The sequence below is a fragment of the Ranitomeya variabilis genome, chromosome 1, assembly GCF_051348905.1.
Source record: "Ranitomeya variabilis isolate aRanVar5 chromosome 1, aRanVar5.hap1, whole genome shotgun sequence".
Classification (NCBI taxonomy): Eukaryota; Metazoa; Chordata; class Amphibia; order Anura; family Dendrobatidae; genus Ranitomeya; species Ranitomeya variabilis.
The window spans coordinates 945427635-945455469 of NC_135232.1; the positions used below are offsets into that span (position 1 = coordinate 945427635).

Sequence of the window (27835 nt, forward strand, 5' to 3'; positions counted from 1 at the left end):
AAATAAAATAAAAAGAGGCTCACCCTTCTAAAAAGATGAAACATAGAAACCAAAATGTCCTTGGTAGATCAAAACTACATCACAACTTGAGCTCTTACTACTATCATTACTATCATACAGTATATAGTCAGAACACAGATGAAACAAGTTTTCTTTGTGGTTGTATGTCTGCAAGGGGCGAATAGTTTCTGTGATGCAAAACAAATACGAATAACTTTTTTATTAACAAAATTTGATAAAATAAAATATTAGCTCAAACTTTGTTTTATTTTCTGACTGTACATTTTGCATTCACTTTTCTTTATATCATCATTGGGGTAGCCATCTTCCTGAGAAATTGTTACAACAGCATTTTCATAAATTTGCTTTGTCGCATGCACCTGGACAAAAGAAAACTCAGCTAAAAAATGCCTCATGGATTTCTAGAGGAGATAGTTGTGGGCATGATCACTTAAATGTGCAGAGGTCACTGTGCAGAGAGGTGAAAGTGATGATCTGTTCCCAATGATTAATAATAATCTTAATAATAATCTTTATTTTTATATAGCGCTAACATATTACGCAGCGCTTTACAGTTTGCACACATTATCATCGCTGTCCCCGATGGGGCTCACAATCTAAATTCCCTATCAGTATGTCTTTGGAATGTGGGAGGAAACCGGAGTACCCGGAGGAAACCCACACAAACACGGAGAGAACATTCAAACTCTTTGCAGATGTTGTCCAAGGTGGGACTTTCACCAAGGTGATTGACCTTTGTTATTCACCTCCAGCTTTATAACAGAGTTGTTACTTTCATTATTTTTAACCTGTAATGAGATCTAGATGTCTGCTATCCTGCCTTCAACACATAACCTGAAAGTTGACAAGAATATTAGGCTTTTGTGATGGTTTATGCAGTTTATTGTAACGTACTAAATTTTGCACAAATCACAGCTGACCATAGGACAAATAAAGCATTTTTACTAGTTGTGTCACCACACCTATCCCTTTTTAGATGGTAACCACTTATACGCAGTGCTGTGACTGGTTTCAATCATTATTATCTATTACTCTGTAAGATGTACCTGAGGCGTAGCTAGGATTTTTGGCAATGGACAGACCTGTGTATATAAGAGATACTTGGATAAATTGACACACTGTTGAAGCCTTCACATAAAAGCAAGTCTATAATTAACCCATAGAGAGCTAAACAATGTTATTGAACAGCTAAAAAAAAATCACACCCTATATGTATACACACAAAATGTTTCTGGATAATACCCTACAAAACCAACATACTGTACAGAGGGTACACATGGCAAGCACAAACACCACTCACACAGAGGACACAGGGGTTAACACATGAAAAAACATGCAACCTATCTAAACTGAATATGGGCATACAGGTTATAGATTGTGGAGAACAGTCCTCCCAATGTGTATCATATCAGATGTGTTGTTGCTGAGAAATCCTCTTTTATAACTTTATATAAGTGACCTCTTCCTGGCTCCGGGGCGAATGGTGCCTGGAGATAACGCTCCTTATAAATGTAAGTTGGAGTTGCCAGTGTGATGTAACATAGTAATCACTATTACCATTGTGATGTGTAATGGCCGCTCTCTGCTCACCTGACAACTGCTTCCATCTCACAGACAGGGCTGCAATATTGTTGCAATACAGCAGAGCTGAGAGAGAAGCAAAAATGTGTTTGAAATCAAATTTAATTTCTCCTGTTCTGTGTTAGTTACTTGTCTTACACTGGTAACTCCTCCTTCATGTAAAATAAGCTCTGGAGGCAGAGTTATCTCCAGGCACCATCACCCCCTCCTCCCGGAGCCTGGAAGAGGTCACTTATGTAAAGTAAACTGATAAAAGATAATTTCTCAGCAACACCACAGCTGATATGAAGCACACTGGTAGGACTATTCTCAACAGTCTATAACCTGTTTGTCCATATTAATAGTTTAGTTTTTTAATTTGTCAGAGATACCTTGTCTTCAGTCCTGGAGGCAGGCCTTTCCCCCCCTGCTGCAGACGCCACACAGCCGTCACTCAAGTCTTCTTGGCGCCGGGCGCCACCTCCTCGGGTGGCGCCGGATCATTTCAAAACAGCGCCGAGGAGGTGGCGCCCGGCGCCAAGAAGATTTGAGTGACGGCTGTGTGGAGTCTGCAGCAGGGGGGAAAGGCCTGCCTCCTTGACTGAAGACAAGGTATCTCTGACAAATTAAAAAATGGATTATTTCTCTAGTTACAGCAACCAGAACTAAAAGAGCCACCTTGTCAGAATGCAGCATTACTGCTGCACAAGGTGGCTTTTAGTTAAAAACGCCTGGGGGGGTGACAGGTTCCCTTTAAAAGGCTAGCAGACAGAAGGATACAACCAGGTAAAGCTTACAGTAAAGCCTGTTCAATCCAGTGATTGAGGTGGACCCATGTTAGCTTAAATAAGGTAATATTCATGTTTTTATTTTTGGGTTTTTGGAGAAGTCTGATAGTGACATTTGATGTTACCATATATTGAAATTTCCTATTTGCTTTATACAAAAATAAATAATGGTTGCATTTTTCTTTCAGGACTCTTGTTGGACTGGTAGGGCAAGTGTAAGAGGGAGGGATATGAAATATAAGCAGGTGAGCAGTGGAGTACAGCTAATAGCGGCAGACCACATGACCGTGAGTTGGGGGGATACTAGCCTGACATCACGCTTCCAACTGCATCTACAGTTGGAAGTAATGATCGAACAATGAGCAGTCCACGCCCTCCTCCATCATCTCCCTGTGCGTCTGAGCTCTGACGTTTCAGCGCAGTGGGCGCAATGACATTACTAACTTGCACCCACTGTGCAGAGATTCAGACCACACCCTGCAGTGACCGAAAACAGTGGGGGAACAGGGAGAGGCGGGTATTTACTTTAAATTAATGATCACATTGTGGGGGCCATTCTACTATTTGGAGGGCTTTGTGGGGGGGACCATTATAGTGGTTGGTGGGCTATTGGGGCCATTATAATGTGTGCTGGCTATTATACAGTGTGGAGGATTGTGTGGGATCCATATTGTATGGAGGGTTGTGTTGGGGCTATCATACTGTGTTGGAGTCACTGAGGGCATCATACTGTGGAAAAATTCACTGTGGACGTACTATACTGTGTTTAGGTGGCACACTTGTTGGCATAATGCTTTATGGTGATACTAAAGTGGTATCTTAGAGAGTGGGAACACTAAGGGGCTTCATTAAGAGCAAAAGGATTACTAAGCTGGGAGATATACTAATGCTGGAAAAGTTCTTTCCCTGCTACATTTTACATTGTAGTTTGCTTGTTCTCATCTTACACTCAGTTTTCTGGCTGATTCCAATGCTAGTGTACTATTGCTTTCCTGTGCTGTAGGAGGGGTTAGATTACTACTATGAAATTTTATTTTATACTAGTAAGTACAATATTGATCATATAGCGAGAGCCCTGTATATTTTAAAGAGAGTCAAATATTTTTCCCAGGTTACAATTTTTAGTTACATATAACAATCAGTTTATACTATAATGTTAGTTTTTAGCGTCAAACATCTATAATAATATGGCTTCTTTCACAGCCCATCGTAGCATCAATAGTCGTCCTTCGTTATCTCCAGGTCTGAAAGTCTAAATGCGTATTTTGCTCCTGTCTATGGTGGATTGAATTGCTAGCTTTTATTCTTATCTTTCAGCTGTGGCATTATTCAACTCCTTGGCTGGAGTCCTGGTAGACGCCCAAAGTCTCTTGGGGACATGGTCGATTGTCTGAGCCAAAAACTTAAGAACTGACACTGCGATCTCTAAATCCTTTCAAATCCCATGTTGATAAAGCCAGACAGAAGCCAAACGGGGAAAGTGATTCCACTCATGAACGAATATGATAAATCTTCCCATTTAACAGCGAGGGTAAGGTCTTTTGTGTCATCTTTGCCTAGTATGGGATTTATGGCTTTCAATTAAAACAGACTATCACAGAGAATGACAATTTCAATCAGGTTTTTATTCTAAACATATTTCAGTGTTCAATGTGATTATCCATTGAAAAAAATAAATAAATATTCCAAGTTTCACTAAAACTAAAGATTAGAAAATAGGGTAATATTTTACGCTTTCAGCTTTGCTGTATTGATTTGGGGGGCATGGTCATTAGTGACATCACATTTTCATTAGAAGGCAAAAAAACTGAATAACTGAGTAAAGTCCCCCATACATGCATGGTCATTAGTGACATCACATTTTCATTAGAAGGCAAAAAAACTGAATAACTGAGTAAAGTCCCCCATACATGTAAGGCTAACATCAACCGAGCCCTCTGATATCAATGTGCTCAGCTGTCTAATGATGGACCCTTACGGCTCTCCCCCAACAGATGATTCTTTTGTTGTCTGTGAGATAAGATGTTCCCAGAGGAGTCTGGCAGCGGTTCTCTCAAACACAAACACAAAAGTGCTCAGTAATGCGAGTGCATTAGAGGAGGAGGAGGCAGGAGAGATAGCCAAAAAGCAAACACACTGCTAAACTGTCTATAAGCAGAAAAAAAAGGAAAAATGATAATTACTTACCGGTAATTTGATTTTCCAGATCCATGACAGCACCGTTACATGAGAGATGGCTCCCGCCCCCAAGAACAGGAAACCTGCAGCGGAGATAAAAGATGGGGGCGGCACCTCTCTCCTGAGTTTCTTTACAGAGTATGCAAGGTAACCACTTTGTTAGTTCGGGTTTATGTACATTACATTTATTTCCAAGGGTTGTTACTTGGTGTAAATTACATATTTAAATGCAAATATTATCCCCATCAGTTTTTTAATATTATAGAATTCCTCTACTTTTTTTTTGTGTGAATCACATAACCATCACCAAGATAGGGTGGGAATTAGTGCGGTGCTTTCATGGATCTGGGAAATCAAATTACCAGTAAGTAATTATCATTATTTCCCTTCCCCATGACAGCACCATTACATGAGAGGAAGAAATAGAAAAGACTCCTAGGGTGGGACAATAGCAGATAAAACTTTTCTCCCAAAGGCAAGACTTGAAAGCCCCAGGTTTAGCCTATAGTGTCAGAAGAAAGTAGAGGGTGAAGACCATACTGCAGCATTGCAAATTTTTTCTACAGATGCATTTACCCTTTCCGCCCAGGATGTGGCGATAGCTCTTGTAGAATGGGCCGTTACACCCAGTGGAGGGACTTGCCCCGAAGAGGAATAGGAAAGTGAGATAGCCATGCAGAGCCACCGTGCGATAGTAGATTTTGTGGCCTTTTTTCCCATTTGCCCCTGGAGACAAAAAGGGCTGAAGACTGTCGCCATGGTTTTGATACTTCTAGATACTGAAGTAGGCAACGTCTGACATCAAGGCAATGGAAGGTTTCTTCTCCTTGGGATTTTGGGTTGGGACAAAACAAGGGCAAAACCATCTCCTGGTCCCTGTGGAATTTTGAATTGACCTTTGACAAGAAGGCCGGGTCAGTTTTAATTATTACTCTGTCATCCAAAAAGGTAGTGTATGGGGGATCTACAGAGATAGCTTGGAGTTCAATAATACGTCAGGCTGACGTAAGGGCAACCAGGAGAACAGTTTTTAAGGTTAGCACTTTCACTGAGATGGAAGTAAGAGGCTCAAAGGGAGGTGAGGTTAAGGCCTTAAGCACTAAATTTAGATCCCAGGGAGCTACCTTTGGCTGAGGTTTAAATGGTCTGGCCGTGAAGGAGGCTCGGATGAACCTATACACCCAGGGGTGATCAGCCAATTTTTGGTCAAACAAGATGCTAAGCACCCAAACTTGCACATTTGTGGCGTTGGTAGACAATCCTCTTTCCAAACCTTTTTGGAGGAACTCTAGAACCTCGGTTTTTGGGACTTTTTGGGTGGTATTTGACAGGTGTCGTCCTGAAAATTCTAGACATTTTTCCCACACTTTCTGATATTTATCAGTTGTGATTTTCTTTCTGCTAGATAGAGCGGCAACTAACGGATCTGAGAATCCCTTTGCTAGCAGAAGTCCCCTCTCAAGTTCCAGGCAGTGAGATGTAGGCTGTGCACTTGAGGATGTTGTACTGGACCCTGGTGTAGGAGATTTGGAACATCTGAAAGGATCCATGGGTCCGAGATGGACATACGTCTGAGCCAGGTGAACCATGCCCTCTTCGGCCAGAAGGGTGCGACCAGAATTATTCGCGTCCCATCCTCTCGGATTTTTTTCAGGACTGTTGGGATTAGCGGAATCAGGGGAAACGCGTAGGCAAGTTGGAATTTCCATTGGTGCAATAGCGCATCCACTTCTTCTGGGTTTTCCCTCGGGTTTAGGGAATAGAATCTCTTACCTTCTGATTTTGTTTTGTGGCAAAGAGATCTACTTATGGAGTACCCCAGATGGCGCAGATTTCTCCAAAAACTTGCTGATTTAAGGACCACTCGCCCTGGTGCAGCACGTGCCGGCTTAAAGAGTCTGTGACAAGGTTGTCCGTCCCCTTTAGGTGTGTGTTTGTCAAGGATAAGAGATGGATTTCCACCCAAGAAAACAGTCTTTTGGCCTCTTCCATCAGAGACCTCGATCTTGTTCCCCCTTGTCGATTTATGTATAAGACTGCTGAGCTGTTGTCGGACAATACTACTAAGTGCCTTCCCTTGATGCTTTCTTCTGTTTGAAGAATTGCCTGCCTCACCGCTGTTAGTTTTTTCAGGTTGGAGGATGCTGCCTCCATTTGAGGATCCCACAGGCCTTGTAGAACTTGATCTGTTAAATGCGCCCCTCAGCCTAATGGGCTCACATCCGTGGTTAGTACTAATGGATTTTGGACCGACCATGGCACCCCCTTTTTTAAATTTTCGGATTTTAGCCACCAATTTAAAGAGTCCCGAACTGGTGGTGATAGAACGATTTTCAGATTTAGATTCTAGGGGCTTTTTGCTTGTTCGGACAGGATCTGCCACTGTAGCTCCCTTTAATGCATTTGTGTCCACTGGAATTGTTGCCGTTAACATCCCTAGAACGGACATGGCCTCCCTTACCGAGATGGACCGGGCCGTCTGTGTTTGTTTTATCTTTTCTTTTATGACTTCGATTTTCCTGTCTGGAAGGACACAAACTTGTCTGATCGAGTTTAACTGAATCCCAAGGAATTCTTGTATCTGGAATGGAACCATTCTCGATTTTTTTAAGTTAATTATACTCTTGTAACTGCCTTTACGCAGTCTCCCTGGTTGTCTGCTATAAGGAGAAAATCTTCTAGATAGGGTACTGGTAGGATATTTTCCTTCCTCACAAAAGGATGCTATCTCGGAAATTATCTTCATAAAGATTCGAGGGGCCACTGATACCCCAAAGGGGAGACACTGGTACTGTAGAGGAGTGGGAATTTGATCTAGCTGTACTACCAACCTCAAATATTGTTGATGTTCTACGCAAATTGGAACATGGTAGTAAGCATCTGTGAGATCTATCACTGCCATGTAACAGCCCGGATATAGTAGTTTTACCGTTGTTTTTAATGTTTCCATTTTGAACTTTTCTACTCGGATGTATTGGTTCAGTGATTTTAAATTGAAAATAGTTCTTAGTGAACCATCCGGTTTGGTGTGAGGAACAGGGTGCTGTAAAACTCCTTTCCTATCTCTTGTGCTGGTACTTTTACGAGAACTTCTTTTTCCATAAGGAGATGAACTTCACTCTCTAATATTATTTGGTTTCTTTTGGCCACATGGGTGATTTTTACTCATTGAGGAGGGGGGGGGTGATGAAGTTTAACCGTAGGCCTTCGGATAATAGACTGATTATCCCTTGTGAGGTTTGTAATTTCACCCACTGATGAACAAAGAACCTAAGCATTCTCCCCACCTGCAACTCGGCGTCATTGTTGTTTGGGGTCTGGTTTTTGAGGGGGCTTATTGAAGAGGAATCCTCTCTCTCTCTTCCCTCGTTCCAAGACTTCCCTCGCATGGACTTATCAACTGGCCAGCCCCAGCCTGCGTTCCATGAAGGGGGAGGAAAGTGTTTTTTCTTATCCGCCGCTTTCTCTAAAATTTCGTCTAAGGCCGGCGTCACACTGGCGTGTTTTACGGACGTATGAGAGGCGCAGAAAATACGGATTGCATACGGTACAATGATTCTCTATGGCACAGCTCCTATCTGCCGTATTTTACGGATCCGTATTATACTGTCTTGTACGGCCGTAGAAAATCGCAGCATGCTGCGTTTGTCAGCGTATTGCGCAAAAAATACGCCAATGAAAGTCTATGGTGGCGAGAAAATTACGGATTACACACGGACCATGCGTGTGACTTGCAAGAAATACGCAGCGGTGTTCTCTAGAAAAGCCGGCAATTCAGTGCGATGTACAGTAAAATCACACTGACAGAATAGAATAGAATAGGTAGAATAAATGTTTACACATAGAATAGGTAGAATAAATGTTTACATATATATAAATATATAAATATATATATATATATATATATATGTCAGTGAGACTCATATATATATATATATATATATATATATATATATATATATATATATATATATATATATATATATATATATATATATTTAATTCAGCGCTAGATAGCAGAAAAGCCGGTAATACAACACAAACCCGACAGGATATGAGACATGGTTTACATACAGTAAACCATCTCATATCCCTTCTTTTATTACATATTCCTCTTTACTAATGTAAGAAGTAAGAAGTGTCTCTGTGTAAAATTTGGGGGCTCTAGCTATTAAATTAAAGGGTTAAATCCCAGAAAAAATTGGCGTGGGTTCCGCGTAATTTTCTCCGCCAGAGTGGGAAAGCCAGTGACTGAGGGCAGATATTAATAGCCGAGAGAGGAACCATGGCTATAGGACCCCTCCTGGCTAAAAAAAACTGCACCCAGCCACCCCAGAAAAGGCACATCTGGAAGAAGCCCCCAAATTTGACTCCAAGACACTTCTTACATTAGTAAAGAGGAAATATGTAATAAAAGAAGGGATATGAGACGGGTTACTGTATGTAAACCATGTCTCATATCATATCATGTCGGGTTTGTGAAGGAGATAGGAAAAGCCGGCAATTGAATTACCGGCTTTTCTGCTATCTGCTATCTAGCGCTGAATTAAATATAAATACAGGATATATATATATATATATATATATATATATATATATATATATATATATATATATATATATATATATATATATATATGTCTCACTATATACACCCTGCCTACGGATGACATACGGATCTCTATTTGGGGAACATTTCTGCGTATTACGGCCGTTTTCATACGCCTAGTGTGACGCCGGCCTAATGCTTTCCCAAACAAATATTGCCCTTCGCAAGGGACTGCGCAGAGTTTAACTTTTGACTGAAAGTCAGCAGTCCAATTTTTTAACCATAATGCTCTTCTGCCAGAGTTGGAGAGGGCACATGAATGGGCAGCAAAACGTACCGAGTCAATGGCGGCGTCCGCTAGGAATCCCGCAGCATTCTGTTTTGAGGGTATTACTTCCAAGAGTCTATATTTTGGACACTTGTCTCTTATTTGCTCGCTCAATTCTTCTAACCATTTAACCATGGCCCGAGCCGTACAAGTGACGGCTACCCCCAGTTTAAATGCCCATGTTGATGCTACCCATGCAGATTTGTGGACGGCATAAGCCTTTTTGTCAAGGGGATCTTTTAAGGCTCCCATGTCCTCGAAAGGAAGCGCTATGCCCCTGGAGGTACTCGCAATTGCAGCATCTAGTTTAGGTGCTTTTTCCCCATTTCTTCGTCAAATGGATATTTATGCTTAAGGGCCTAAGGGACTGAATTTGGCTTTCTCCATTATCTTTTAATTAAGTTTAATACATTATCATGGAAAGGAAAAACTCCATTTTTTTCCCTCCAGATTGCTAAACAGAGTCCTGGATTGATTTTTGTTCTTTTGGTGTTTCAACCCAGATAGTACATACGGGTGACCACACTCTTCATCTGAAGAGTCTAAAGGCCCCGTCTCACATAGCGATTTACCAACGATCACGACCAGCGATATGACCTGGCCGTGATCGTTGGTAAGTCGCTGTGTGGTCGCTGGGGAGCTGTCACACAGACAGCTCTCTCCAGCGACCAACGATCAGGGGAACGACTTCGGCATCGTTGAAACTGTCTTCAACGATGCCGAAGTCCCCCTGCAGCACCCGGGTAACCAGGGTAAACATCGGGTTACTAAGCGCAGGGCCGCGCTTAGTAACCCGATGTTTACCCTGGTTACCAAAAAAAACAAACACTACATACTCGCCTTTCGGTGTCCAGGTCCCTTGCCGTCTGCTTCCTGCTCTGACTGAGCCGCCGTACACTGAGAGCAGAGCGCAGCGGTGACGTCACTGCTGTGCTCTCACTTCTCACTGTACGGCCGGGAGTCAGTGAGAGCAGGAAGCAGACGGCAAGGGACCTGACGGACATCAGAAGGCGAGTATGTACTGTTTGTTTTTTTTTACATTTACGCTGGTAACCAGGGTAAACATCGGGTTACTAAGCGCGGCCCTGCGCTTAGTAACCCGATGTTTACCCTGGTTACCAGTGAAGACATCGCTGGATCGGTGTCACACACACCGATTCAGCAATGTCAGCGGGGCCTCAACGACCAAAAAAAGGTCCAGGCCATTCCGACACGACCAGCGATCTCGCAGCAGGGGCCTGATCGCTGGTACGTGTCACACATAGCGAGATCGCTATGGAGGTCGCTGTTGCGTCACAAAACTTGTGACTCAGCAGCGATCTCGCTAGCGATCTCGCTATGTGAGACGGGGCCTTAAGTCTGAGTCATCACCGGGTGGTAATTCCCCCGGTTCACCTTCAGATTCCATGTCAGAGATTTGGGCAGGCGTAGAAAGTGGATTTTCAGAGCTATGTAAACCAAGCTGTTTCATTTGCTCTTTTACTGTGATTTTAACTTCATCCCTAACAATAGCCTTTATGTTTTGGAGTAAGGATGATGACAACTCGGCCAAAGTTTTATCTATACATGATCGGCAAATCCACTTCTCATATATTTAAGGGAAAGCTATATCACAGAATGCACACACTTTATTTTTCTGTTTGGCTGTAGCTTTCTTTCCCTGCATAATATGACACAGAAAGACACTATTACTGACGTATTTTTGCCTTACAAAGGCACTCAACCCACCAGAACCTCAGTACCACGGCAGCCAGTGGGTTGCTTTCCACTGGAACCGGCGATTCCGCGGTCGGGTCCGCCATTCTGCCAGAGAGGCTATTGCCACCATTGCTTCTGCTCTGCTTCTTTAAATAATATAGGGTGAGAGCGGTGTGAGCGTCCCTGAACTCTCTCCCCCCCGGGAGTGTCAGCACACCGCTCCCCTTCGGCATGCGACATAACTTCTGGGTAAACCGGAAGTCGTCCCATTCACTTAGCGCCAGCTTTGTGATGGGCATGCCTCTTACCCCGGCTCAGACAAGGAGCGGTCACCGGGGAGTCCGACTGCGGTAAGGACGCATCACAAGGCAGCTTGCAGATCGGTAAGTGGCACGCACCCTGCCGCACCCAGCTGCCCCCATCACAGACCTTGGTCTCCGGACCAGCATCGACAGAGGGGTATCCCTCTGGCACAGAGCCGCAGGCTCCCCACAGTAACAGGAAACCAAACTGAGGAGAGAGGTGCCGCCCCCATCTTTTATCTCCGCTGCAGGTTTCCTGTTCCTGGGGGCGGGAGCCTTCTCTCATGTAATGGTGCTGTCATGGGGAACGGAAAAAATCTTTGACATTCCAATATGTCAAACCATAAAAAAAAAATTTAAAAGAGCATTTCTATAATTTTTTTCCTATATAATTTCTTTTCTATATACATTTACCGTATATACTCGAGTATAAGCCGACCCCCCTAATTTTGCCACAAAAAACTGGGAAAACTTAATGACTTGAGTATAAGCCTAGGGTTGGAAATGCAGCAGCTACCGGTAAATGTCAAAAGTAAAAATAGATACCAATAAAAGTAAAATTAATTGAGACATCAGTAGGCTAAGTGTTTTTGAATATCCATATTGAATCAGGAGCCCCATATAATGCTCCATAAAGTTTATGATGGCCCCATAAGATGCTCCTTATTAAAATATGCCCCATATAATCCTGCACAAAGGTTAATAATGGCCCCATAAGATGCTCCATAGACACATTTGCCCCAGATAGTACTGCACAAACGTTGATTATGGCCCCATTAGATGCTCCATAAAGATATTTGCCCCATATAATGCTGCACAAACGTTATGGCCCCATAAGATACTCCATACAGACATATAATGCTGCACAAACGTTAATTATGGCCCCATAAGATGCTCCATAAAGATATTTGCCCCATATAGTGTTGCACAAACGTCGATTATGGCCCCATACAGACATCTGCCCCATATAGTGCTGCACAAACATTGATTATGGCCCCATAAGATGCTCCACAAAGGTGTTTGCACCATATAGTGCTGAACAAACGCTATGGCCCCAATAAGATGCTCCATACTGACACTTGCCCCATTTGCTGCTGCTGCCATAAAAAAAAAAAAATCACATACTCACCTCTCCGTCGCTCAGGCCCCCGGCACTTTCAATATTCACCTGCTCCTCGTTCCGGCGCCGCTCCATCTTCAGCGTCTTCTGCACTGACATTCAGGCAGAGGGCGCGCACTAACCACGTCATCGCGCCCTCTGACCTGAGCGTCACTGCAGAAGACACTGAAGATGGAGCGTAGCCCAGAACGGGGAGAGGTGAATATCGCGCAGCGCTCCCCTCCCCATTATACTCACCTGCTCTTGGCGCGGTGCAGTCCCTGCTTCCCCGGCGCTGCTGCTTCTTCCTGTACTGAGCGGTCACCGTTACCGCTCATTACAGTAATGAATATGTGGCTCCACCCCTATGGAGCAGCAGCATATTCATTACTGTAATGAGCGGTACCATGTGACCGCTCAGTAGAGGAAGAAGCAGCAGCGCCGGGGAACCATGGATGTGCAGGGACCGCGCCAGGAGCAGGTGAGTATAATTAGACAGCCCCCGCTACCCCTCCCCTGCCGACCCCTGGGTATGACTCGAGTATAAGCCGAGAGGGGGACTTTCAGCCCCCCAAAAATGGGCTGGAAATCTCAGCTTATACTCGAGTATATACAGTAATTAATTTTAGGTTCATTCATTGTGTTAAGGATTACTTTTAACTAGATTAGCCAAGGTAAGACTGAAGTGGCTACAACATGTCTCATAGGCTTCTAATAAAAGCTCTTGAAAATACTCACAATCATCACTGGAAATTGTAATAAAAGGTATGTTAATTGCTCAAAGCAAATGAAGTGACGTATATTGAGAAATGCTTAGGTATGTAGATCTCAACAAGGCCATGCTATTGCAAATGAGTCATGAAATGCCATACATTAATATTTAACATTCTAAAGGGATTTTCCTACAATAGACATTTATCAACTCTTCACTCCACAGGAAAAGGCAGTCGAGCATGTGCCAGAAGTTGGTGATGTCTACTCGCTGGTTACCCCATTGATCACTAGAATGGGTATCCCAAGACCCTGTTTCTCCTAACTGCACAAACCTATGTGAGGAAGAGTTTGAATGTAGTGGGGGGGGGGGGGTCCAGTATGTGATGTGTCCTGCAGCTTACTGATAATGTGTGCAACCTGTAAAGCGCTGTAGAAAATGTTAGCGCTATATAAAAATAAAGATTATTATTATTACTGTCAATCATAGGGAGGCTACCTGTTAATCAAGCCAAGTAGGAAGAATCTGGAGAGGTGGTGCTCAGAGGGTGCTTTGCCTGGCTTGTTTCAAAACAGTTTTATCTGAAAAGCTTTGATGTTGTATAGACAGTGGTTAAAATGTGATGCCATGACCATAGTAATTATATGTTTTATTGTAAGTTAACTGGTTCATAGAAATAATCCATCAATATAATTTTAATTTCTATTCCTCAAGTAAATCTGCTCAGTGCAGAGCATGTATTTAAGAGTGTCCAGGGAATTAGGTTTCTGGTCTGAAAATCCACTCCAATGTTCTATCCACTAGGGGTTTCACTTCCTAGGCTACTTTCTCACTTCCGTCTTTTGCTCTCCGTCGCAATCCGTCGTTATGGGCAAAAAACGTATCCTGCAAATGTGCTTGCAGGATGAGTTTTTTGCCCATAGACTTGAATAAGCGACGGATAGCGAAGGATGGGCACACGTCGCATCCGTCTGGCGACGGATGCGTCGTATTTTGGTGGACGCGACGCACAAAAAAGTTCAATGTAACTTTTTTTGTGCGACGTGTCCACCATTTCCGACCGCGCATGCGCGGCCAGAACTCCGCCCCCACCTCCCCGCTCATCACACTGGGCAGCGGATGCGTTGCAAAACTGCATCCGCTGCCCACGTTGTGCTAAATTTAGCACAACATCCGTCGGTACGTCGGGCCAACGGTTTGCGATGGCCCCGTACCGACGGAAGTTTGAAAGTAGCCTTACTTGCATTCAATTGCCTGTTGTCATGAGATGGATTACAAGAGGGAGGTCATGTCTTTGTTACTGCTCCTGGTCGTCTATTAGTCCAACTCCAGACAGGCATAGTAGAGAGGTGGGGCAAGTATCTGATTGGAGGACAAGTAAGGTTGGATTGCCACATCAGTGTGTCACGTTCCCAATATGAACTGAATGGACCCTAGGTCAATCAATGGGGCATATCTACTTCTATTTGCATAACTGATGTCTGTTCCTAAAATATCATAGGCAAATGAAATATCCGAACGGACATATAAATATTAAGTGTTTCATTATTATTATTATTTATTTATATAGCACCATTGATTCCATGGTGCTGTACATGAGAAGGGGTTACATACAAATTACAGATATCACTTACAGTAAGCAAACTAACAATTACAGACTGATACAGAGGGACGAGGACCCTGCCCTTGCGGGCTTACATTCTACAATTATGAATTGTAACCATATTTATAGGCAATATTAATATGTATTTGATGAAGCTGAAAGGTAAAACTAGTCAGGTCTAGCTCGCTATCCTGTGTTTCTAACCGATGTACTGTCCGCAAACTTGCAAAGCATTTAGGCCATGTGCACACGTTCAGGATTTTTCGCGTTTTTTCGCTATAAAAATGTGAAAAAACGCGAAAACAACGCTAACAAATGCCTCCTATTATTTACAGGGTATTCCGCATTTTTTGTGCAAATGTTGCATTTTTTTCCGCAAAAAAATCGCATCGCGGAAAAAAAAACAACATGTTCATTAAATTTGCGGAATTGCGGGGATTCTGCACACCTAGGAGTGCATTGATCTGCTTACTTCCCGCACGGGGCTGTGCACACCATGCGGGAAGTAAGCAGATTATGCGCGGTTGGTACCCAGGTTGGAGGAAAGGAGATTCTCCTCCACGGACTGAGCACCATATAATTTAAAAAAAAAAAAAAGAATTAAAATAAAAATAGTGATATACTCACCTTCGATGGCCCCGGAGGCATGCTGCCGCTTCCGTTCCTTTAGATGGTCTGTGTGAAGGACCTGCGATGACATCGCGGTCTTGTGATTGGTCTCGTGACCGCTCATGTGACCGCTCACGTGACCAATCACAAGCCGCGACGTCATCGAAGGTCATGCACACACACAGCATCTATAGGAACGGACGCCGCTGAGGAGATTGGCTGTCTGCAGGTGAGTATAACCTTTTTTTTTATTTTTTTTTTATTATTTTTAAACATTCTATCTTTTACTATTGATGCTGCATAGGCAGCATCTATAGTAAAAAGTTGGTCACACTTGTCAAACACTATGTTTGACAAGTGTGACCAACCTGTCAATCAGTTTTCCAAGTGATGCTACAGATCGCTTGGAAAACTTTAGCATTCTGCAAGCTAATTACGCTTGCAAAATGCTAAAAAAAAGGCGAAAAAAAATGGGAAAAAAAACGCAAAAAAAAAAATGCGGATTTCTTGCAGAAAATTTCCGGTTTTCTTCAGGAAATTTCTGCAAGAAATCCTGACGTGTGCACATACCCTTATCCTGCAAGTGAAATAAAATAGTGGGGGATATCCGCTTTAATCTGGTCTCATGCCGTTCAAGAGTACATTGTGTCAAGATAAGAGGTATACATAAAGCAGTTAGGGTCTTGCAGCAAGAAAACTAAATTGAGACACTGATGGATGTCATCGTTACCCTCCATTCAAAAACAGAGGTTGTTCAACCACCTCCTCAAACCTAATTGTTAAATCGCCACTCCAGTTTTTTTTCAGTGCTGGAATGGTGCTATTAATATAACTTTCCTGTCCCTAATCCTATACTTACCAGCCGCGATCTTCAGCTGTTCCTAGAGCCACTCTTGTTGGTCTACAGCAGCTTGTTACCTGCTGAATCGCTCCAGAAGTCACAACTCAATGTAAGCCTATGAGAGGCAGAACGAGACTCTCAGACTTAAGCCGGGGTCACACTTGTGAGTTCAATGCGAGAAACTCGCACGAGTCTCTCACATCAAGCCCCGGCACTGCCGCTGGCACTCGGGACTGGCGCGTGCGGCTGCATAGAATTACAAATTTCGATCCCGAGTGCCGGGACTTGATGCGAGAGACTCGTGCGAGTTTCTGGCATTGAACTCACAAGCGCGACCCCGGCCTTACATTTGGGATCTTGTGACGGTTACATCTTACTTCCGGTCAGAAGTTGCGGTAGCAACAAGGCGGCATGTGACCGGAACAGTACTGGGAAGAGTTGAAGATAGAGGCTGGTGAGTATAAGACTAGGCTTAGGGAACTTAGATTAGTAGCAGCACTCTAGCACTGAAAAAAGTAAAAATAAAAATGCTGGTGTGATGCTTTAATATTTTCAAGCCTGTCCCGAGCAGGTTCACCAAATATGGATGCCTTCTGAGCTTGGCCCCCTGTTTCATGGTCTCCGTAGCAGCCTCTATTGCAAGATGCATTTTCAATACATTTGATAAAAGGATGATGGCTTCTGAGAAGCCGATTTCCATCTAGTAACATGTAGTTTTAGGCATTAACTGTAACCCGGAAAGCAATGTTTAGCAATTCAGCTTCTAATATCTACAGCAAGGAGTCTCTGCAGTAAGGAGAAATCCAGATCCACGTATATACATTACAATATACACTCACCGGCCACTTTATTAGGTACACCATGCTAGTAACGGGTTGGACCCCCTTTTGCCTTCAGAACTGCCTCAATTCTTCGTGGCATAGATTCAACAAGGTGCTGGAAGCATTCCTCAGAGATTTTGGTCCATATTGACATGATGGCATCACACAGTTGCCGCAGATTTGTCGGCTGCACATCCCAAAGATGCTCCATACAAGGCAGGATGGATCCATGCTTTCATGTTGTTTACGCCAAATTCTGACCCTACCATCCGAATGTCGCAGCAGAAATCGAGACTCATCAGACCAAGCAACGTTTTTCCAATCTTCTACTGTCCAATTTCGATGAGCTTGTACAAATTGTAGCCTCAGTTTCCTGTTCTTAGCTGAAAGGAGTGGTACCCGGTGTGGTCTTCTGCTGCTGTAGCCCATCTGCCTCAAAGTTCGACGCACTGTGCGTTCAGAGATGCTCTTAGGCCTACCTTGGTTGTAACGGGTGGCGATTTGAGTCACTGTTGCCTTTCTATCAGCTCGAACCAGTCTGCCCATTCTCCTCTGACCTCTGGCATCAACAAGGCATTTCCGCCCACAGAACTGCCGCTCACTGGATTTTTTTTCTTTTTCGGACCATTCTCTGTAAACCCTAGAGATGGTTGTGCGTGAAAATCCCAGTAGATCAGCAGTTTCTGAAATACTCAGACCAGCCCTTCTGGCACCAACAACCATGCCACGTTCAAAGGCACTCAAATCACCTTTCTTCCCCATACTGATGCTCGGTTTGAACTGCAGGAGATTGTCTTGACCATGTCTACATGCCTAAATGCACTGAGTTGCCGCCATGTGATTGGCTGATTAGAAATTAAGTGTTAACAAGAAGTTGGACAGGTGTACCTAATAAAGTGGCCAGTGAGTGTATATTATACAAACACACACAGTGTATAATATAACAAACGTGTAAGTCATTGCTGGACATTTAGGCAAGCTATAAGAAATAACATTAAATAAGATGAAATAAAAGCTGACAGCACAGAGGGGACGCCATGACATGTAAAAAAATTCTAGCAGGAAGATACGGAAAAGTTAAATGTTACCTGCAAATAATATGTGCCCTTTGGCTGTGTATATAACATAAGGAAGCTGTAGTCTAGGTTTTGTTTTGTTCTCCACCTAGAAAAGGAAAAGAAATATTATTTTAACCGTTTCTGCAACCTTCCTAACTTGACTAATTTGCTACAAACTAAATTTCAACTCCATGGCTTGAGTAATAAGTTAGATGAAAGCTGGGGAAATGTATACTGTGGATAAAGGAAAGATCTGAGAACCATCAAAATAAAAAAAACTTGGTGTGCATTGGCACCGCCATAGTTACTGACAGCGGTCAATCACAGGCTGAGAAGGATCATTCATTTTTGTTCCTGGCTTGATTGAATATGTGATCAGGCAGGTAGTGATACAATGACCCTTTATAATGTGTGAATATCGACTTATATTGCATGCGACTTATTGGGAAGACCAGTTATTGTCTGGTGACATCATTTAAGTCTGTCACCACCAAAATTCAAAATTAACCACATAATGCATACATTTATATTAGGGACTTAGCCCCTATAAAAATCATACCTACTGTAGATTTCACTACTTTTATTTTATATATATATAAAAAGTTTTATTATATGTGTGAATGAGAGGTCTTCAGTGCACCCTTGATGTGGCCTAGGGTTCAGTGCATTGTTTGGCTGCCTCAATTAGCATCCTCCCCACTTTCCCTTAAGGTACCGTCACACTAGGCGATATCGCCAGCAATCCGTGACGTTGCAGCGACCTGGATGGCGATATCGCTGTATTTGACACGCAGCAGCGATCTGGATCCCGCTGTGAAATTGCTGGTCGCTGCTAGAAGGTCTGCACATTATTTGGTCGCTAGGTCGCCGTGTATCGCCGTGTTTGACAGCAAAAGCGACGATACCAGCGATATTTTACACTGGTAACCAGGGTAAACATCGGGTTACTAAGCGCAGGGCCGCGCTTAGTAACCCGATGTTTACCCTGGTTACCAGCGTAAAAGTTAAAAAAACAAACAGTACATACTCACCAGCGCGTCCCCCAGCCTCTGCTTCCTGACACTGACTGAGCGCCGGCCCTAAACTGAAAGTGAAAGCAACAGCGGTGACGTCACCGCTGTGCTGTTAGGGCCGGAGCTCAGTCAGCGTCAGGATGCAGAGGCTGGGGGACGCGCAGGTGAGCATGTACTGTTTGTTTTTTTAACTTTTACGCTGGTAACCAGGGTAAACATCGGGTTACTAAGCGCGGCCCTGCGCTTAGCAACCCGATGTTTACCCTGGTTACCCGGGGACCTCGGCATCGCTGGTCGCTGGAGAGCCGTCTGTGTGACAGCTCTCCAGCGACCACACAGCGACGCTGCAGCGATCGGCATTGCTGTCGCTATCGCTGCAGCGTCGCTTAGTGTGACGGTACCTTTAGTGCGACTGACATGGCTCAATGCCTGAATTGAATCCTCAGCCCTGAACGCACTGACACTGCAGAAGCGGAGAGCACACATATTGTTGGTGCGGTTACACTCTCATCCCTCTCTCCTGTCTGCAGTGGCCACTCACTGCAAACAGGTTCACACAGTAGCATGAGGGAAATGAAAACGTGTGCACACTAGTGATGAGCGAATATACTCGTTGCTCGGGTGATCTCCGAGTATTTGTTAGTGCTCGGAGATTTAGTTTTCTTAGCCGCAGCTGCGTGATTTATGGCTGATAGACAGGCTGAATACATGTGAGGAACGCTTGTTTGCTAGGGAATTCCCACATGTATTCAGGCTGTCCAGCAGTCATAAATCATGCAGCTGAGGCCAACGACTTGAAATCGACAACGTGGTAAGCTTTCTACACTTCCCCTCCCCTCCTCCCTTCTACGCTATACTCACTCATCACTAGTGCACACCTCGTGTGTGTGATCAGCTCCTGAGCTAGCACTGCAGGTCCATTCTCATCCCCTTGAATGATAAAGTAAAGCCTTTTGCTTGGATCTGGTACTTTACTAGCTTCACCATTTTGTGGTCTCACTGGTCCACAAAATACAATGGGGATTTTTCTCATAAATTTCCCAAATATAATTCAAAATGCAAGTCATGCATAAATGTTTTGTAAGAGGCAGGGCTGTGGAGTCTGAGTCGATGTTCATTTTGGTGGAGTCGGTATAAAATGGACCAAATCTGACTTCTAAAATATACAATAAACTGACTACAGTAGAGCAAAGCAGGATGTGCTGTAAATGTTTTCATAAGAGCTTGATAAAATTATGAAATGTCCTATAAATGTCTGTTCTGTTCCTGATCTAAGGATCTCGGCCTTTAGTTGAGATGCATCTGTGCTGCACTATATGTACAATACAGATCCAAAGTTTGGACACACCTTCTCATTTAAAGATTTTTCTGTATTTTCATGACTGAAAATTGTACATTCACACTGAAGGCATCAAAACTATGAATTAACACATGTGGAATTATATACTTAACAAAAAAGTGTGAAACAACTGAAATTATGTCTTATATTCTAGGTTCTTCAAAGTAGCCACCTTTTGCTTTGATGACTGCTTTGCACACTTGGCATTCTCTTGATGAGCTTCAAGAGGTAGTCTGTGCAGGGTGCTGTTGGGGACATTATATTTTATATAAATGGCTGTGGGGGCCATTACACTGTATCAGTGATTGGGGGCCATAATACTGTATGGGGTTCTGTGGGGGCCGTTATACTATATATGGGGGGCTGTGGTGGTGATGACACTATATGGGTGTCTGTGGTGGACATCATCTTGCATGGAGGACTGTTGTGAACATCATGTTGAATGGGTGATAGTGGTGGACATCAGTGTATATTGGGGGGCTATTGTGGATATCACACTGTATGAGCGGTTGTGGTGACCATCATACAGTGTAGGGGATAGTATGAGGAGGGGTACAGTCTGGAGAGGCCAACTGTGTGAAGAGGGGACATAAAACTGATTTGGAGAGGAAGCAGCATTAAATGGGGACACAATATGGAGAGAGGTTAGCATGGGGGGGCAGGGTGGAGATATAGAGAGTAATGGAAAACAGCAGAGAGAGAACAGCTATGGCATGGACAGTTAAGTGCGGAAATAGATGATTAGTGTGGTGGTTATAGCTCATAAGGCGAACCATATACCACAGAAAGCTTATTTATGGCATAGTTTGGACAGATATTTTTATATAGGGGGCATTTTAATAACACTTATTTTTAAGGGCACTGTGTTAGGATGTGTTGCAGAAGAACGGAGAAGAGGGAAGTCTGCAGAGATGAGATGTGGATGTGAAAAGTCATCAAGGAGTCTGGACAAGATGGAGAAAAAAAAAAGAAAGAACAACTCTAATCAGGGAAGAATGCACCTATAAAAAGGTATCTGGTTGTAAATGTTTACTTACTAATCCAGGATGGAGGACATTAGTACTTGATGGGGAACATTAGTACTTGATGGGGAAAAATACCACAAAATGGAGGAGGGGGCAACAGATATGTCCTTATAGGATTTAAGATGCTAAAAGGGCCCATACATCTGACCAACATGCGTGGGGAAGGCAGTTCCAAATTTTGCACCAGGGCTCATCGGACAATAGTTACACACCACTGCAGGTAGATAAATTATTGGACACCCCTCACATTTCATTGGCTGAGCAGGAAATCAAAGAGTAACAGGATAGAATAGCACTCATTATGGTAGATCTGTTTTGTCTGCAAACAAAAAAAGCAGTTACAGCACAACTCTTCCCCTGACCGTAAAGGGGCACTTAGTCAGCTGTAAATTTTGGTAATGTCAGACAGAATTATTACACCTATAAACCACACCTAAATCATTATTATGCCAGGCAAGTAGTCATAAATACACCAAAGAAAAAGCACCAAGCGAAAAAGTAATAAAATATATAAATTGTATTATAACACCAATAAAATCAATCAAGTAAATACCATATATAACCAAGGGGAACCAAAAAATACAGAAAAACCACAAGGTATGGCTGAAAAAAGTGGTAACAGTCAATATGGAGTAACCTTCACAATATCAGCAGAAAATACTTGGCACTCTGGAGAGTTTTTTTGCAAGTTTAAGAAATAGATTTTTATTCGGTGCATCCAGCTCAATATTAAACGTTTTCGGTCTATACAATCAGACCTTCATCAGAAATAGTTGTGAGAACTGGAGACCACAGTATGTGTGTGTGTGGATATACACACAACGGTCAGAAGACAGCAGGGAGGCAGGAGCACTGGGCGTCTTACTGCTGCTCCTGGGACGCGTCTATCCTCGCGGCACGGCGTCCTTAACACTGGCGGTCTCAGCGCTTTTGTCCCTGCCAGTCTCTCGCCTTCCTCAGCGCTTTTTTCACTGATCGCCACCAGCAGTAAGACGCCCAGTGCTCCTGCCTCCCTGCTGTCTTTTGACCGTTGTGTGTATATCCACACACACACATACTGTGGTCTCCAGTTCTCACAACTATTTCTGATGAAGGTCTGATTGTATAAACCGAAAACGTTTAATATTGAGCTGGATGCACCGAATAAAAATCTATTTCTTAAACTTGCAAAAAAACTCTCCAGAGTGCCAAGTATTTTCTACTTATGTTTGACGGGTTGGATACCTAACTTGGGCACCTCCAAGAAGCCCTGAGTGCCGTGGTTCATATCTCTTCACAATATCAGCATCATCATAATGACAGCAAAGTAATCACATATTCAAAGGACTTATATATAAAACATTAATAATACACCTGATACCACAGCCGTCAATGACAATGAACCCAAAGCCAGTGCATATATATGATAAAATAATAGTTTATATAAAGATAAAGTGCAAAGTACCAGCTAGGAATAAATATAAGTATCAACAAATGGTAACGTTTTTAAGGGTTCAGAATCATTGTAAGCCGAAGCATCAGAGGATATAATAACAGCATTAGAAAAAAGCAAGTAAAGGGAACATATTTACCCAGTATAGACCACCAGCCAGGGACCCACGACACCCGACGCACGTTTCGCTCAGGAAAGCTTCGTCGAATTTTTAGCCCTATTATAAGCCGTTTTAACTGAACGGCGGCTATAGCCGCGATTCAAAAATATCAATTTGAGATCTTCAGCCTGTTTTTTGAAATCTTCATTATCCGAGCAAATTCTACGAAGATGCAGAAATTGGCCAATAGGAATCGACCGTATCATTGCTGCTGGGTGTGCAGAAGAAGGGTGTAGAAAGGAATTGACTGCTGTAGGTTTGCGGAACAAATCTGTTTTTAAACAGCCATCATTACCCCTGCGGACATTAACATCCAGGAATTCGATCTGATCTATACTGAAATAATATATCAGGTGTATATTGTATACATTTCGGTTTAACTCACAAATAAACTCCTTTAATGTTTCCATGGGTCCCTGCCAGATCAAGAAGATGTCGTCAATGTAAAGCGCCCAAAAGAGGACGCGGCCCATTGACGGCACATGATCTGACAGGAACAGGTCCCTCTCCCACAGCCCCAGGAACAATCCAGCATAGGCGGGCGTAAAGGAAGCACCCATGGCTGTTCCTTGGAGCTGTAGGTAGAAGGACCCTTTGAAGATAAAGAAAGTATGGGATAAGGCAAAAGATAATAGTTGTTCAACAAATGAGCCCATATGATTAGATGCGGTAGATGACTGTAAAAAGAATTTAGCAGCTCGTATACCATCAGCATGGCGTATATTTGTATACAATGATTCCACGTCGCACGTCACTAAAAAAGTGTCCGTGCCGACTTATAAACCATCAACTTTTTTCAAAAAGTCATTAGTATCCTTAATGAAGGATGGTAATGTTTCCACAAGGGGTTGTAACTCAGAGTCCAAAAACCTATTTACACTCTCTAAGTAGTTTCCACAACCAGAAATTATTGGTCTTCCTGGGGGTGTCATTTGATTTTTATGAATTTTAGGCAGCAGATAAAGGGTGGGGAATGGATGGTTTACAAATTTGTAATGCAGTGAACAAGTCCCTGCTAATAATTCCTGTGTCTCTAGCTTCTTGTAACAGAGACAATAATTCAAAAACTGTAGAAATGTCACATCTGCACCACCGTAATTAGTTAGACCCTTGTACCTCATGTACTTTTTAGTGATATACCGTATATGCCTTTTTGTCAAACAAAACCTTTGTTATCACCATAAACGTTCCACCTGGGTGCCGCTTTTGAGAAAAAAACAGTTCATATGAAAGTCCCAATAGAAAAAAGTAAAAGCGCACTCACCGGTGATGAACAATGCAGTTTATTCACACATATTTATGTGGTGCAGGGAGGGTGGTGAACACACACGGACGACAGCTGTTTCGTGCTATCAAGCACTTCAACAGGTCCAATGACGGGGGGAGGTGAGCTGGGCCTCTTAACCTGTAAGATCTTCTGACCCCTCCCACCTCCCTACACGTCTTAGTGGACAATTGACCACTATCCGGAAACAGGTGAATACAAAAAGTGAAATAACTTTTAAAAGGTTAATAACAATTACAAGTAGCGACAAAATAACCATAAGGAATACAAATCACACCCAATCAAGACCTTTTACAAAAAAACAGACATATCAATTTTTTCGTTGAACCCGATTGGTCCAGATGCATTTGCACGCAAGATCCACCTAGCTTCATTGCGCAGCAACATACGATGTAAGTTACCTCCATCTTGCGGCAAAGAGACTTTTTCTAATCCTGCGAAACGCAGTACCTCAGCATTACCACCATGGTGCTCTTTTATATGTTTTATTAAACGGGGAACCCCTTTTCCTGTGCGTATTGAGTTTAAATGAGCCTTACACTATGGCTGGTCCAAATAACTAAAGCAATTGTTACCATCCACCTCTTGTGTCTCCCCTTTTCCTCATAGATTGTAAGCTTGCGAGCAGCAGGGCCCTCATTCCTCCTGGTATCTGTTTTGAACTGTGATTTCTGTTATGCTGTAATGTCTGTTGTCTGTATAAGTCCCCTCTATAAGTTGTAAAGCGCTGCGGAATATGTTGGCGCTATATAAATAAAATTATTATTATTATTATTATTATTATTAAATGTTCTCTGAAGCGCACAAACAGTGGACGAATTGTCTTACCAATGTAAAAAAATCCACATGGGCAATACAAAATATATACCACATGTGTTGTTCTGCACAAGATACAATCTCGCACTGTGTGCACTATAGGGCCAATTTTTAAAGAGGTACCCGTTAAATGATAGCAACAAAAGTTGCAATGTCCGCATCTGAAATTACCTTTTGGGACTCCAGCTTGTAACCAATTACCTTGTGAGGAAACCACTCTATTACGCACTAAGGAATCCCCTATATTTTTACTCCGGCGGCAGGCAAATAGCGGACCTCTTTCTGTCATTTCTTTCAAGTCAGGATCCTGACAAAGAATCTGCCAATTTTTTCTAATTGCAGTTCTAATTTGTGTGTCCATTGGCCCGTACTTAAAACAAAAAACAAATTTTTTTATCTTTTTTTGTCCCTTTTTTTGTTTTGTTCACATTCTCTTTTGTTGCCTGTTCTAATGCCGCATTTAAAATAGATTGAGGATAGCCCCTATTTTCGAACCTCTTATATAATTCTTGAGATTGTTTTTTAAAACCTTCAACGCTGTTGTTTATTCTTTTAACCCTCAAAAATTGGCTATAGGGTAGAACTTTTTTTGTGTAAGGTGGATGGGCGCTATTGAAGTGTAGCAGGGAATTTGAGGAAGATGGCTTACGATATGCTTCTGTGTATAAACCTCCTGTGGCTACTTTTAAGCCCACATCGAGGGCATTGAAAGAAATGACAGAAAGAGGTCCGCTATTTGCCTGCCGCCGGAGTAAAAATATAGGGGATTCCTTAGTGTAGGGAGGTGGGAGGGGTCAGAAGATCTTACAGGTTAAGAGGCCCAGCTCACCTCCCCCCGTCATTGGACCCGTTGAAGTGCTTGATAGCACGAAACGGCTGTCGTCCGTGTGTGTTCACCACCCTCCCTGCACCACATAAATATGTGTGAATAAACTGCATTGTTCATCACCGGTGAGTGCGCTTTTACTTTTTTCTAGCGAGACAATCATTCAGTTTGGAACTTAATTTGAGGATTATATGTAGGCTTTTTATAAAAGTGCCATCCTTTAATTGGCGAAATGCCTCTGTTTCGTACATGGATTTCGGCCAGATCACCATATTCCCACCCTTATCTGCTGGTTTAAACATCTTGTAATCATTGAAGTCTCTTAAGGGCCATATTTTCTTCATTAGATAGATTACTGGAATTAGGATATCGGGGTGTTTTTTCAAATTCCTGACTCACTGTTTTAACGAAGACATCAATAGTACTATTGACATTTCGCCAATTAAAGGATGGCACTTGTTATAAAAAAAACTAACATATAATCCTCTAATTAAGTTCCAAACTGAATTATTGTCTCTGTTACAAGAAGCTAGAGACACAGGAATTATTAGCAGGGACTTGTTCACTGCATTACAAATTTGTGAACCATCCATTCCCACCCTTTATCTGCTGCCTAAAATTCATATAAATCAAACGACACCCCCAGGAAGACCAATAATTTCTGGTTGTGGAAACTACTTAGAGAGTGTAAATAGGTTTTTGGACTCTGAGTTACAACCCCTTTTGGAAACATTACCATCCTACCATCCTTCATTAAGGATACTAATGACTTTTTGAAAAAAGTTGATGGTTTATAAGTCTGGTTTGTTCCTGGGGCTGTGGGAGAGGGACCTGTTCCTGTCAGATCATGTGCCGTCAATGGGCCGCGTCCTCTTTTGGGCGCTTTACATTGACGACATCTTCTTGATCTGGCAGGGACTCGTGGAAATATTAAAGGAGTTTATTTGTGAGTTAAACCGAAATGTATACAATATACACCTGACATATCATTTCAGTAAAGATCAGATCAAATTCCTGGATGTTAATGTCCGCAGGGGTAATGATGGCTGTTTAAAAACAGATTTGTTCCGTAAACCTAGAGCAGTCAATTCCTTTCTACACCCTTCTTCTGCACACCCACCAGCAATGATACGGTCGATTCCTATTGGCCAATTTCTGCATCTTCGTAGAATTTGCTCGGATAATGAAGATTTCGAAAAACAGGCTGAAGATCTCAAATTGAGATTTTTGAATCGCGGCTATAGCTGCCGTTCAGTTAAAAGGGCTTATAATAGGGCTAAAAATACTTCGAGACACCATGCACTTTATTCTTCGAAACCAACAAATACCAACCAATTTGTGAGATATATCACTCAGTTTAATGGCCAAACTGACTTGATGAGGTTTTATTTGGAAAAATCATGGCCTATTCTACAAGCAGATCCTGTAATCTCACAATATTTTGATAACAAGCCTAGTATAACATTTAGAAGATCCGCTAATTTAGGTGATAAACTGGTGGAAAGCCATTATACCAATGAACCCACTTCCTTCCTAACATCTCAGAAACCTCCCGTGGGCTGTCGCCCATGCGGCAGATGCGTGGCATGTCCTAACGTTACAAGGGCTAAAACCTTTTCGAGCTCGGATGGTCGAAATACATATGGGATAAAACACCTAATAACATGTAGTACCAAGGCTGTAGTATATTACGCTACATGCCCTTGCTCTCTGATTTATGTGGGTCTTACTACTCGACAATTAAAAGTTCGAGTCAGGGAACATGTATTGGG

General features: G+C 42.7%; 1 protein-coding gene and 1 long non-coding RNA gene across 2 annotated transcripts in view; one reads left to right on the top strand and one right to left on the bottom strand.

The window, feature by feature from the left end:
• The window catches only part of MGAT4D (MGAT4 family member D), a 261336-nt gene that overhangs the window by 94790 nt on the left and 138711 nt on the right, over window positions 1-27835 (bottom strand). The window contains exon 7 of the mRNA XM_077279227.1: window positions 18198-18273. Coding sequence (XP_077135342.1) covers window positions 18198-18273 — 76 coding nt within the window. The remainder of the gene's footprint in view (window positions 1-18197; window positions 18274-27835) is intronic.
• LOC143779315 (uncharacterized) lies at window positions 2622-13596 on the top strand. The gene is made up of 3 exons (XR_013216498.1): window positions 2622-2656; window positions 3687-3900; window positions 13461-13596. It is a non-coding gene; the product is annotated as an uncharacterized LOC143779315 (long non-coding RNA).